The 13728-nt window shown below is 43.2% G+C and overlaps 1 protein-coding gene across 1 annotated transcript in view; it reads right to left on the reverse strand.

The window, feature by feature from the left end:
- The window catches only part of SGPL1 (sphingosine-1-phosphate lyase 1), a 62452-nt gene extending 51475 nt beyond the window's left edge, over positions 1–10977 (reverse strand). The window contains exon 1 of the mRNA XM_087702358.1: positions 10825–10977. Within this exon, the coding sequence (XP_087558484.1) occupies positions 10825–10827 (3 nt within the window). The 5' untranslated portion in view covers positions 10828–10977. The remainder of the gene's footprint in view (positions 1–10824) is intronic.
- Positions 10978–13728: the final 2751 nt, after the last annotated feature.

Genomic DNA, 13728 nt, shown 5'->3' on the forward strand with positions numbered 1-13728 from the left:
ATTTTTTAATTTTTTTCGTCGCACTGCTGATGACGTCAGGTACGCGCTTTCGTCAAGCGTGGTTTTGTCGACCGCGGTTTTGACGGGTCACGAGAGGAACAGCTAGAGCATGTTTCCAGTGTGTTCATACGCAGAGCTGCCAGAAGAGAAGAACAACTCAGAAATCAGGGTAGACTTGGGAGTAAAGTAACAGGTGGAAAATGATTGGCCCTTCCCACAGAAAATAAAAGAGGATCGAAAGGGAAATGGGCTTTTGCAGGAAACAATTTGTTCATTCGGTTGTTAGATTACTTTCATGAGTGTGAAGATCTGTCTGTGAATCTCAGAGACTCTGTGCCCGATCTTTCCTTGCACAGTACCTCATTTGGAAAATATTTACATGGCAGCTTTCTAATATAGATAAGGTCTGTCATCATAAATATTCCTTTGAAAGACTGTTTGTCAGGCCTTGCTGAATGTGAATGCGAGGAATTCACAGTCATTGAATAAAAGGGGTTTTGTTGGGACCAGGACTCTGCTTCGTGCTTTTTGGGGAAGCCTAGGTCAGAACAGAAATGAAGCTTCAAGCTCCCATCTCTGCTATAGACTTAATAAGCTTGACTCACATGCAACACACCAAGCTATGTTGTCCATCCCGGTCTAGGCTGAGCCATCAGAAAGTTAATAAGTTGTAACTGGTTTAATCATAGGAATGTGATTCAAACAACTGGGAAGACAGGTACAATACTTAATCAAGCCTACAAGCTTCGGGAGAAATACATGGATGGTGAGATTTTGCCTGGGCAGCCCAGAATACAGCATAAAGAGTTCAGAGACCCAATGGTCACACAATCTAAACAAGAGGTGGAACTAAAAGAGGTGGAGCTAGAAGATGGATAGCCAATGGCACAGGGCTAGGAAAATAGAACAAAACAATGGAAGAAAACTAGAGTGTCTTGTGCCACATTACTATTCAAACAGGGGAAAATTTTACAAGCCATTTTGAGTCCAAGGGCAGAGGAACCATACAAGAACACAGATATAACACGGGAGAGTCTTTCCACTGGAAACAAGGTTTTGACAGCATTCCACCTAAATCCAGGGTGTGATCCCATGAGACAAGCAGCTAAGTAGATAGCTATAGCCTTCAAAGTTGCTAGTGCAACCCTGTGGTGTGCTGAGAACATCTGAACTCTCATTATCTGAATCTCAGTGCACAGCGTCTGCTTGTGTCTTCTTGGTTCACACTAGTTGATTGCCTGCTGGATCTGAAACAGATGAGTCCCTTTGGCCTGACTCAGAGGACATCATAATTCTGTCTGTCTGTCTATCTACCTGTGTATTTATCTACCTACCTACCTATTCTTGTCTTGTTGTGACCCAAAACATTAGACCCAACATGCTACAGTTGAAAGATTGGGTTTAATGTTGTTATTCTGACCTAGGCTTCCCCAGCAGCACAAAGCCGAGTCCTCGTCCCGATAAACTCCTTTTATTTAATTTACACGAATTCCTCTCCAGCAAAGTCTTTCCTATCCCACGGTCTTTCAAGATAGCTCACAATTTATCAGGCTTGAAGATGGCCAGGCCGATATCTTTCAGATGCTGCAATACTTGGCAAGAATGCAGGAATGAAGTAATTGTCTCCTGCAAACACCCCTCCCCTTTCTCTCCTCTTTTATTCCCCATGGGAGGGGCCATTCACCGTCCACCTGTGGCCTTACTCCCAAGTCGACCTTTGTTCCTTAGCTGTTCCCTTCATCCAGCAACCCTGTGCAAGGGCACATCAGGAACAGGTTTCAGCTGTTGTCTGTCTCATTGATGCGTCACTTTGAAGGCAACTGATAACTGTCAGATGGCCTTGGCCCCATCTCTGCCTCCAAAACAGAGCCCTCATCAGAGCCTTCCCCAGACTCCAGAACTGGCTCATGTTCCTCCCCAACCTCCTCACTGTCTGAATCTGCTGCCAGCTCTGCTGGCTGCTGGCAGGCCACAAAAGTTGTAAAAAAAAATGTTTATGACCATTAATAAGATTCTAAGCTTCACCTGGGAAATGGGGCTAATATTCACTGACTGCTGAATAATCACTGGAAGAAAGTCCGAAAAGTAGCAGAAATTCCAAAATTCGGTACAAATGAAATATTCTTTTGTTCCAACATCCAAATACCAAATTTGGGAGTGTATCTTCTTTACAAATAACAATGATGGTTGATGATTAAGAAACGTAAGAGAAAATTCATGTTAAAGGTGGGTAGCATCATCATCATTTACTTACTTTCCCTACCGGTTCACAAATGTGAGTGTTACATGTTCTTGTTAAGTAAGTACACATCATAACTTTTTGATATTTTGTTTGTTTCCTAGATGTGATTATTTTAACATCACTGTGGTTTGCAATGTTTTCCAGAATATTATTTTTTATGTAGAGATAAAAGTCTCTGTACACCACGTGACTGACAGTTTATCCTCACAGTGAGAAACTGCTAAATGTAAATGAAGTCCTATTTTAGTTCGCTTCCTTACAACATACATTTCAAAAGTCTTGCTGCATTATTGAACTAATCCCTCCAGATTCACACGATTGGTCAAGTCTGCAGAAAGAGAATGTCAAAAATCTGTCATTCCAAGAAACAAACCTTACTGTGCATAGTCAGTCAAACAAATTAAAGCTAGACAGTTCTGTGAATTTTGTAAAATTCTTGGTCTAAAGCAGAGATGCGGAACCATGGCCCCCTTTATGACTTGTGGACTTCAACTCCCAGAATTCCTGAGCCAGCATGGAATTCTGGGAGTTGAAGTCCACAAAGTCATACAAGGGCCGTGATTCCCCACCCCACTGCCTGAATAGTCTCTGTCTACACATTTACAACAAACTCTAGTGAAAGAGAGCGCTTGAGCAAAAGATATTCCCATTTTTTAAAAAGAAATCCTAAGTATCAATTGTATGCACAGACAAACTCTGCAAAAAACACTAATTAGAGAGTAGACTCAGAAATGTTACTCATGCTCTTTTGAAGAATGTACAATTGGGAAGAAGTTGGAACCTACATGCTTTTATGATGTAGAATACCGATACTACACTGTAGAAGGATTTCTATTGTCCTTGGTTAATGCTATGAATAACATGTATTCCAATTATCATTCACATAAGTATATCAGTGCAGATTTTTTTAGAAATCTGGACTGCATACACTAGATTATAAATTTAATTTCCTATTGATGCATAAAGGAACTTCCGTGTTAAAGTGACTTTGTTTGTAAAATGAGACATTAAAATGGATGTTAAGACTATTATTACAGAGGGACAATACATTTTTCTATATTTTTCTTTTTATTTCTTTTCTCATTTTATATAAAAAAGTAAACAATTAACAATTAATCAAAAAAGTACATCTTTGGTTTATGTCCTGATGCTCATGCATGCTTCATTTCACTACCCCAAAATATTTTTGAAATGTTTAATTATCCTTGCGCAGTTTAAGCTGTGTTTTTTTAAAATAAAAATCAGATTCATATGATGGCCAGTCACGCAGACCTTAACAAAAAACTGTCCCATAGCATTTCATTTTTCAGCACTTTTAGAAAAAAAATATCATGATGAGAAGCATAATTGTGCAACTGAAAGGCAATGTTTACATAGCTAATTAGCAAAGTATATCACATTTTCTTGGGAGCAGCCTTATTCAGCCTGTGTCCCCTCTAAATCGCTTAGGGCAGCTTTACTGCCAAAGATGTTCAACAAGTATCAGGAACACAACAGGATTGGGCAACACTTATATGTTTTTCTGCGCAACAGAATGAAAGAATCTGAACCTTCAATGGTGCAATCGATTCACTTTCTTCAGCCTATTTCTGAGAACTGCTCTGCAGTTGCAGTGATGGCCACTTCCCTATAAGAGTGCTATGGAGAATTTACCAACGGTTTTGTCTACCGTCAAGTGTTATTTGTTACCGTGTTTCCCTGAAAATAAGACCCCAGAAATAAGCACTTGGCCTTATTTTCAGGGAGGTCTTATTATTTTTGAGGTGTAGGAAGTGGCGAGCGTGGTCACCTCACGGCTGCTGCTGTGTTGCAATAATTTTAGGGAGGGCTTATTTTGGGGGGAGGGCTTATATTAGCGCATGCACTCAAAAACCTGATTGGGCTTATTATCTGGGAAGGTCTTATTTTGGGGAAAACAGGGTATTTGTTTATTTATTTATTTGATTTGCCACCCATCTTGCTGCGAGGCAGCTTTGGGCAGTTTACAATACAATCTATTAATTGTTATACGGGTAATCTCCGGGTTACAAGCGTTCCCTTGGCAAACGTTCGAAGTGATGTAATAAGCACCCCCTAAAGTTTACAAAGAAGTCCCACAACTACAAACCTTGGAGCACCTGAACAACCGCAGAGGCTCTGCAACATTTGTCTTGCATGCTGCTGGCCAAAATAGAGCTTCTGAGGGGCGGATCCATTTGGGCCCCCAGAGGCCTCAGCCAGCAACATGCCGGGCGAGGCCTCTGGAAGCCTGAATGGAGCTTCTGAGGGGCAAATCGACTCCTCAGAAGCTCCATTTCAGCCAGCAACATGCCAGGCGAGGCCTGTGGAGGCCCAAAGAGTGCAGGCGGATGAGAGACTGGAGAGGAGACTACTTGCTAGATCTTCACAAGTTAAGTATTGTATTGTATTGTATTTGGTTTATTTGTATGCCGCCCTTCTCCAGGAGGGACTCAGGGCGGCGAACAACTCAGGGGGGAAGGGGACATAAACACAGTACACATAATTAAAATACACAAAAATCACACAGCCATACCAGTCGAGAGGGGAGGGGGACTCATCAACCCCAGGCCAGCCAGCACAGCCAGGTTTTGACGGCTTTCCGGAAGGCCTGGAGAGGGGTGAGGGTCCGGATCTCCGCGGGGAGTTCATTCCAAAGGGCCGGAGCTGCTACAGAGAAGGCCCTCCCCCGGGTGGTAGCCAGATGGCATTGGCTGGCAGACGGAACCTGGAGGAGGCCGACCCTGTGTGATCTAACGGGTCTTTGGGAGGTAATTGGCAGCAGGCGGTCTCTCAAGTACCGAGGTCCAATACCATGAAGGGCTTTATAAGTTACGACTAGCACTGACCCAGCGTGGCAGGTTAAAGGGGGAGAAGCAATTGTGGGGAGCATGAGGTATTTCAGTGGGGCGGGGAGGCTTTGGGTCGTCTTAGGCAGGTGGCCTGTTCCATCACTACCCCCCCCAATGGCCTTCCACACCCTGAAATAGCTCATGTGCATTTAACAAACCTCACATTCAATTGTGGTAGAAAGGAGGGAGTGATCCCGTTTAAGGTACGGGATTCACGCCCACAAATCCTCAGGTTACAAATGGAATGGGCAGGCTCTATTACATTCCTAAGTTGAGGACTACCTGCACCTCTTTAATCACCAAGCTAAACCTGAATGCACATGCCAATTTGGTGGGAAAGTGCAACAGACCATGCACACATCTCAAAACATGTACTTTGATCCACCTATATCTAACCTATTCATCATGGATCTCGAGGAAGTTATACATGATTTCCTGATAGTTCCCCACAGAAGCATTAACCAGAACCAAAACCTTAACCCAAATCTGTATTAAATACCTTCCCTAATGTATCAGCTTCTCTCCAGGAACTCAGGTTCAACTGTGCTCTCTGTATTCTATCAACATTAAGCATTTACAAGGCTTATTACTCGCTTGGAGAAACAGCGGTGTGGCATAAAACAGCTGTATTAAAGTACTTTTCACTGGGATTTCAAAAAGCGGATACAGGTAGTCTTCAACGTAAGAACCACAATTGAGGCCAACAAGAGCCAAGGTGGCGCAGTGGTTAAATGCAGCACTGCAGGCTACTGCTAGATCAGCAGGTCAGCGGTTCAAATCTCACCGGCTCAGGGTTGACTCAGCCTTCCATCCTTCCGAGGTGGGTAAAATGAGGACCCAGATTGTTGGGGGCAATATGCTGACTCTCTGTAAACCGCTTAGAGAGGCCTGAAAGGCCTATGAAGCGGTATATAAGTCTACTGCTATTGCTACTGCTATTGCCATTTCTGTTGCTAAATGAGACAGTTAAGTGAGCTTTGCCGCATTTTACGACCTTTCTTGCCATAGTTCTTAACTCCAATTGTTAAGTTAATAACACGATGGTTAAGTGAATCTGGTTTCCCCATTGACTTTGCTTGTCAAAGGGTGACAAAAGGCAATCACGTGACCTCAGGACACTAGAACCATTGTAAATATGAACCAGTTGCCCAGTGTCCATATTTTGATCATGTGACCATGGGGATACTGCAACAGTGATAAGTGTGAAAAAGTCATTTTTTTCAATGCCATTGTAACTTCAAATGGTCACAAAAGGAATGGTTCTAACTTGAATATCTATAATCGTGATGGTGAACCTATGCCATGCGTGCCAGAAGTGGCACACAAAGCCATCTCTCTGGGCACGAGAGTTGTCGCTCGTTGCTCTTCCAGGTTCCGGCATGCCGGCCAGCTGGTCTTCATGCACGTGGGAGCATCAGAAATCAGAAAAGCAGCCGCCTTGTGCGCATGCACAAGTCAGGAAGATAATCTTCCGGTTTCCAGCACATGCATGTGCACCCACCACTTGGTCTTCTGGTTTATGGCATACATGTGTGCATGAAAACTAGGTGGCCAGTGCACATGAGCACGCAGGAAACTGGAAGATCATCTTCCTTCCGGTTTCTGGCGCGTGCACACTCTCCTGTTTCAGCACTTGGAGCTGAAAAGGTTCACCAACACTGAACTATAATATGGTGAGTAAATCTAAGAATAAAGGAAGAAATAAGACACCTGTATGAGGCCAGTTTCTATGTTTTTCACATCACTATAGAAAAAGAAAAATACCAAAAGATAGATCCACAATTATTAAGCTAGTCAGAACAGTTTTCTAACCGTGTAAAGACCACTTTCATGTAAACTCATATTTTTTCCCAGGCAAATTAATCTAATGGATGTAGGTATTATTCAGTATGCACAGGAAAAATATGCATCTCAATACTATTAAACAAAACTGCCAAGTTGCACAATAATGTATTTGTAATTAGCATCCATTAGTTACGAAAGAACTTCTGAACTCGGAAGTCTTCTGCACTGAAAAAATGTTCCACCCATCGCCTTGGAATCTCCCCGTGATGATCTTCTCAACTTTATAACTAAACTTCTAGAGGGAGGAATCTCAATTACAGTACTGCAATTCTTTGCTGACATCACATTCACCACAACTTTTAACAGAAATGAGTGTATTTCAAGGATTTTTCTCAATCTCTCATTTAGTGGTTGGTGAAAGACCTCTGTTTCTTGTTTCACAAAAAGTGAAACACAAAACAGGAAACACCAGGTTGTTCTTCAGGCACAGCAAAAGCTGCATTATCTCAGGCTGGAGGAGGAGCACTTGTGTAAGTCCAATATTTTTAAACACAGAAATGAATCTGGACAACTTTCCAATATTAAGATTTTAGATTATTAGTGGGATTCAATTCAATTCAATTCAGTTTATAACAGTCATAGACCAGAGCAAATAAAAACAAAAAAATATACATTTAAAAATTCTGGAATAAAATAATAAAGAACAGATAAAATCCATCATAAAATCCAGTCCGTCAATTACCCAGTCTACTATATTACCGTGTTTCCCCGAAAATAAGAGAGGCTCTTATTTTCTTTTGACCCCCGAAATAAGCGCTTGGCCTTATTTTTGGGGAGATCTTATTATTTTTGAGGTGCAGGAGGTTGCTGCTGTGTTGCAATATTTTCGGGGAGGGCTTATTTTAGCGCATGTATTCAAAAGCCCGATTGGGCTTATTATCTGGGGAGATCTTATTTTGGGGGAAACAGGGTAAAATTACAATCCATAAACTGTGTGGCCCATAGTCAGTTTAATACTGAAAGGGAAAGGTATAAGCAGTGCAAAGGATTTGCCACATTTGCTGTATAAAATAGCTATGGTGGATTAGACACGTGTTTGCGACGAATCCCCAGTGCTGCTGCGCAGAATCTAGCCACCTGTGCTGTAGTTATGGACTGTGCATTCTTAAACAGCCACTGGAGATAAGTAGCGTTGGAACAGCCAGAATACCTAGCAGTTATTGGCAGAATATGTTTTTTTCTGAATCTCTCTGTAAAAGGAACATGGAAGGAGTATGTGACCAACGATTCCACCTCCTAAGCCACAGGAACAGAGTCTTTCACTTGGTGGTATCTTTTTATATTTGCCGTATAGGACAGCCGATGGAAGCGCATGACACCATGCGAGGGAAAATGCTTTCCAATGATTTGCCGACTCCAACTGGCCAAGATACCTGGCAGGAGTAACAACATATCTAATGGGATCCGGAGCCAGAAACAATGGAGCTTTCCCTAAGTCTGTTCGCCTTTCGATGTTACTAAAGATTATTAGTGAATTTCCCTTGGGGAAATCTGGCTTTGAAAACATATAGTGTTTAATGACATAATTATAAAGGGGAAAAAATACAGACAGTCTTTGACTTTGACAACCACAATTGACACCAAAATTCTGTGGCTAAGCGAGACAGTTGTTTAGTGAATTTTGCCCCAATTTATGACTGTTCTTGCCATAGTTGTTAAGTAAATCACTGCAGCTGTTGTTAAATTAGTAACAGGGCTGTTAAGTTAATCTGGCTTTCCCGTTGACTTTTCTTGTCCAAAAACAAAAACAAAAAATCACAAAAAGTGATCACATGACTCCAGGATATATGCAACTGTCCATTGAGGACCTGTATACTGCACAAGTCAAAAAGAGGATAGTGAAAGTATTTACAGACCCCTCACATCCTGGAATAAATGGTTTCAACTCCTACCCTCAAAACGTCGCTAACAAGCACTGTACACCAAGACAACTAGACACAAGAATAGTTTTTCCCCAAATGCCATCACACTGCAAAAGAAATAATTCCCTCACCTCTGTCAAACTATTCACGAAGGCAGCATTATTATTAATCTTCTCATCGTTCCTGTCACCCGTCTCCTCCCACTTATGACTGTATGACTGTAACTTTGTTGCTTGTATCCTTGCTGTTTATATTGATTTTTTCCTAGTATAATTTGATTGCTTATTAGTAACCTATGACTATCACTAAGGGTTGTATCTTATTATTCTTGATGAATGTATTCTATTTATTTATGTACACTGAGAGCTTATGCACCAAAGACACATTCATTGTGTGTCCAATCACACTTGGATAATAAAGAATTCTATTCTAAATACAAACCAGTTGCCCAGCATCCAAATTTTAATCACGCATCCATTGGGGATGCTGTTCACGGTCGTCTAAAGTGTGAAAAACTGTCCACAAAGTCACTTTTTTAGTGACCTTGTTATTTGAACATCCTCTCAAATGAACCGCTATATGTCGAGGACCTCCTTGAATTAAACTGCAGAAAGTAAGGCAAAGAGGGAAAACATTTTAGGATAGAAGAAAAATCCTGAGCTGAATCCTGAACCATCAACCGAACCCAAAAGGATGGTGCTTAAAATCCACATTTTTTAAAAAAATTGCTACCAACCTGCCTTCCATTGCGGTATACTGAACTAGTCAAAAAGAGGGCTGTGAAAATATCTACAGACCCCTCACATCCTGGACATAAACAGTTTTTTCTCAAACGCCATCACTCTGCTTAACAACTAATACCCACAATACTGTCATATTACCTACTGACTGTATAACTATTATTTTTCTCTTCTTCCTAGTACCTATCGCTTTCCTAGTACCTATCTCCTCCCACTTATGACTATAACCATGTTGCTTGTATCTTCACAATTTGTTTTGTTTCCTAGTATAATTTAATTGCTTATTCGTGACTATCACTAAGTGTTGTATCTTATGATTCTTGATGAAGGTATTTTATTTTTCTTTATGTACAGAGAGCATATGTACCAAAGACAAATTTCATGTGTGTCCAATTACACACATGAAATTATACAAGAGCCGAGGTGGCACAGTGGTTAGGGTGCAGTACTGCAGGCCACTTCAGCTGACTGTGATCTGCAGTTCAGCGGTTCAAATCTCACCGGCTCAAGGTCGACTCAGCCTTCCATCCTTCTGAGGTGGGTGAAATGAGGACCCAGACTGTGGGGGCAAAGTTGCTGACTCAATTTGCTAAAAAAAATTGTAAACCGCTTAGAGAGGGCTGAAAGCCCTATGAAGCGGTATATAAGTCTAATAAATAAATAAATAAATAAATAAATAAATAAATAAATAAATAAATAAATAAATAAATACTTGGCCAATAAAGAATTCTATTCTATTCTAATTCACATTTTCTTATTTTCTTCTTCTCTATTCTATTCTTATTTTCTTCTTATTCTTCTTCATTCTACTCTTATTCTTATTTTCTTATTCTTCTATTCTGTTCTTTAGGAAAAGCAACAGGATTCCTTCCACACCCGGTCGCTATTTTGACCCAGGAAGAGCGACTCTTTTGCTTTGCATCCTTTATTTTTTTGCTTGGGGGGGGAGGGGGGACCACAGAGATCCGGGAACCGATTAGTTCATCAAACCCCACCATTCATCCTCGCGTGCCAGAGTGCAAGCTCCGCGCAAACCCCACGCAGTGCAAAAAAACCCGGCTCCGTATCGCCGCTGGCGGATGGACGGCCAGCATCGGACGGAGACGAGACGAGACCGAGACACCGATTGAGAGGAGCCGGCCGGGAGGCTGCGGAACTCTCTCGGGGAAGTTGCGAAAAAGGGGCGCGGGTGGCTTGCAAATCCCATCCGGGCGGGCACAAGAAGCTGCAAACTCGAGATCAAAGTCTGGGATTTTTTTTTGGGGGGGGGGGGGGTAAGGACTCACCATGGCGCCCCAGATTTCCCCCCCGACCTTCTTCTCCTCCTCCTTCCGTGGCGTGGCCCGAGCGGGGTCGACGGTCGATGGCGGCTCAGCCTCGTCTGACTCGTCGTCCCGGCCTGCCCGGCTTCTTCCCTCTCCCTCGCTGCGAGAGTCTGGTCCCTGAGTAGGCGGGGGGGGGGGGGAGTGGTGTTGGGGGGCGGGGCTAGAAGGGGAGAGAAAAAAAAAGTCTCCCGCGGACGGCTCCGCCCCTCTTAAAGCCTCGCGCGCGCGCCTGGAAGGGGTACATAGGGGGCGGGGCCCGAGCGAAAAGCGCTTCCCCTCAGCCATGCAGTGATTGACGATTGCGGCCGCCGGCTGCGGGGGAGGCGCATGCGCTCTTCCACCAAAGCCTCTCCTCCTCCTCCTCCTCCTCCCCCTTCCCTCACGCGCGCGCCGAGGTTGGGGACTGGCAGCGCCCCCTAGTGCAGACCTCGCGGTCTGCATTCCAGGCTGCTTGGTCAGCCGTTCGGTGGGAGTGCACCGAGGCTCTGCTAGACTCCGGAGAGGATTTCTGCGCTCCCGAGAGACTCTGGGGCGAACGGGAGAAGCCTCCCGGGAGTCCCCGTTTGCAGAAGAGCAGGAGTCACGGTTAGGTCGCCCTGCCATGATAGGAGTGTGAAGCGTGGGGTGAAATCACCCCGTGGTCTCCTTTTCTTTTTTTTTCTCTACCTCTCCGAATGCAGTCTAGCCTGGATCGCTATATTATTTTGTTTCATTGATTTGTTTTGTCAAGCATGTATAAGATAACAGATATAAGTATAAACATGATTATGAATGCATGAAATGGATACGAATAAGTGGGGACAGTAGGACGGGGACAGCAGGCACATTGATGCACTTATGCACACCCCTTACAGACTTCTTAGGAATGAGATGAGGTCCACAGTAGACAGTCTAAGGCAGTGGTTCCCAACCTTTTTTGGCCATGCCCCACCTAAGCATCTCTAAAATCTTGATATTCACCCCCCCACCCGGGTAACATATAATTCTTACTTTACTCAAAAACATGAACTCTAACTCATGCGGAGGACACCTATAAAGCCATTAACTTGGTTTAAACAAGGTTCAAATTGCCCCCATTAAAAATCAAATTGCTCCCCTATGGGGTGTGGGCCCCATGTTGGGAGCCACTGGTCTAAGGTTAAAGTTTTGGGGGTTTGGGGAAGAAACCACTGAATCAGGTAACGCATTCCAGGCATTGACCACTCTGTTGCTGAAGTCGTATTTTCTGCAATCGAGTTTGGAGCAGTTTACCTTAAGTTTGTATCTATTTATTGTGTGCTTGTGTATTGTTGTGGTTGAAGCTGAAGTAGTCATTGACAGGTAGGACATTGTAGCAGATTATTTTATGTACTACATTTAGGTCAGGTAGAAGGTGGCGTAATTCTAAATTGTCTAAGACCAATATTTCAAGTCTGGTGGCATAAGGGATTTTATTGGGAGTAGGAGAGTGGAGGACTCATCTCGTGAAATACCTCTGGATCCATTCAATTGTATTAATGTCAGATATACAGTGTGGATTCCAGGCAGGCGAGCTATATTCGAGAATTGGTCTGGCAAAAGTTTTGTATGCTCCGGTTAGTAGTATAGTGTTACAAGAAGCTTCGCATGATTAGGTTAATAAGACTTAATGCCTTTTGGTAATGTTGTTACAGTCAGCTCTGGGGCTTAGATTGTTTGAGATGAGTACTCTGAAGCAATGTTCCCTCTAATTTTTTTTCAGTGTGTGCGGAAAAGTATAGTGTTTGAGCAACACATTTTCATGCTTGAGCACCTGAATTTTTTTAAGCCATACTTGCCATCAGAGCAGATGTTGGGGAAGGGGGCAAGGAGGAAAAGGGTCCCCTCCCTCTCCCTCAGACCCCCCAGGAAGGAAGGAAGGAAGGGGAGGGAAAGGAAAGGAAAGGAAATGGGAAAGAAGAAAAGGAAAGGAAATGGAAAGGAAGGAAAGGAAAAAGGAAAGGACATGGGAAAGAAGAAAGGAAAGGAAAAGAGAAAGTTTGAAACTTCTGCGTGGTGTTTTATTGTTATGTGCACGGCCACACAGGCGCACAGCTTAGAAGGAACATTGCCCCGAGGTCCCTGACAGAGTAAGGATCATCTACGAGGTCGTATCCGGCCAGGTTATATTTTGTGTTCTGATTTTTTTTGTCAATGTGAAAGTAATTGAGACTGCTTTTTCTTTTTCAGGTTAATTCCCTGCCCCCCTCTTTCCAATACAGATAGTCCTCAATTTACAACAGTTCATTGAAGTGACCATTCAAAGTTACGATGACACCGGGAAAAGGGACTTGCGATCGCTTTTCGCAATTGCGACCTCTGCAGCAGCCCCATGGTCACGAGATCAAAACTGGAATGCTTGGCAACTGACTCATATTTATGACCGTTGCTGTGTCCCAAGGTCATGTTTTGTGACCTTCTGAACAAGCAAAGTCACTGGGGAAGCCGGATACATTTAACAATTGGGTTACTAACGGATCCACTGCGGTGATTCACTTAACAACTGTAGCAAGAAAGGTTGTAAAATGGGCCAAAGCTCTCTCAACAAATGTCTCACTTAACAACAGAAATCTTGGGCTCAGTTGCAGTTGTAAATTGAGAACTACCTCTAATACCAGGGGGCTAAGAAATAATCTAGATAAGTCACTGCAATTTCAGTGAAGCCTTTGAAGCTTTGCATAAAAGTTGGCTAGCTGTGTATCATGGGATGAATGACAAGCATTGTCCTCCTGCCTGATCTGGAAGTAGAACTGCCCAGTCCTGCAAACAGAAAGCTGGATTTCGCAAGATCATGATTCCCACCCACCCACCCACCCAAGTTTCAATGGCTGAGGCCACTGTTTCTCTTGGGATGGTCACTTGAACTCC

The sequence above is a fragment of the Thamnophis sirtalis genome, unplaced genomic scaffold, assembly GCF_051295495.1.
Source record: "Thamnophis sirtalis isolate CommonGarterSnake01/CBP01778 unplaced genomic scaffold, rThaSir2_p1.2 scaffold_15, whole genome shotgun sequence".
NCBI classification, from domain to species: domain Eukaryota; kingdom Metazoa; phylum Chordata; class Lepidosauria; order Squamata; family Natricidae; genus Thamnophis; species Thamnophis sirtalis.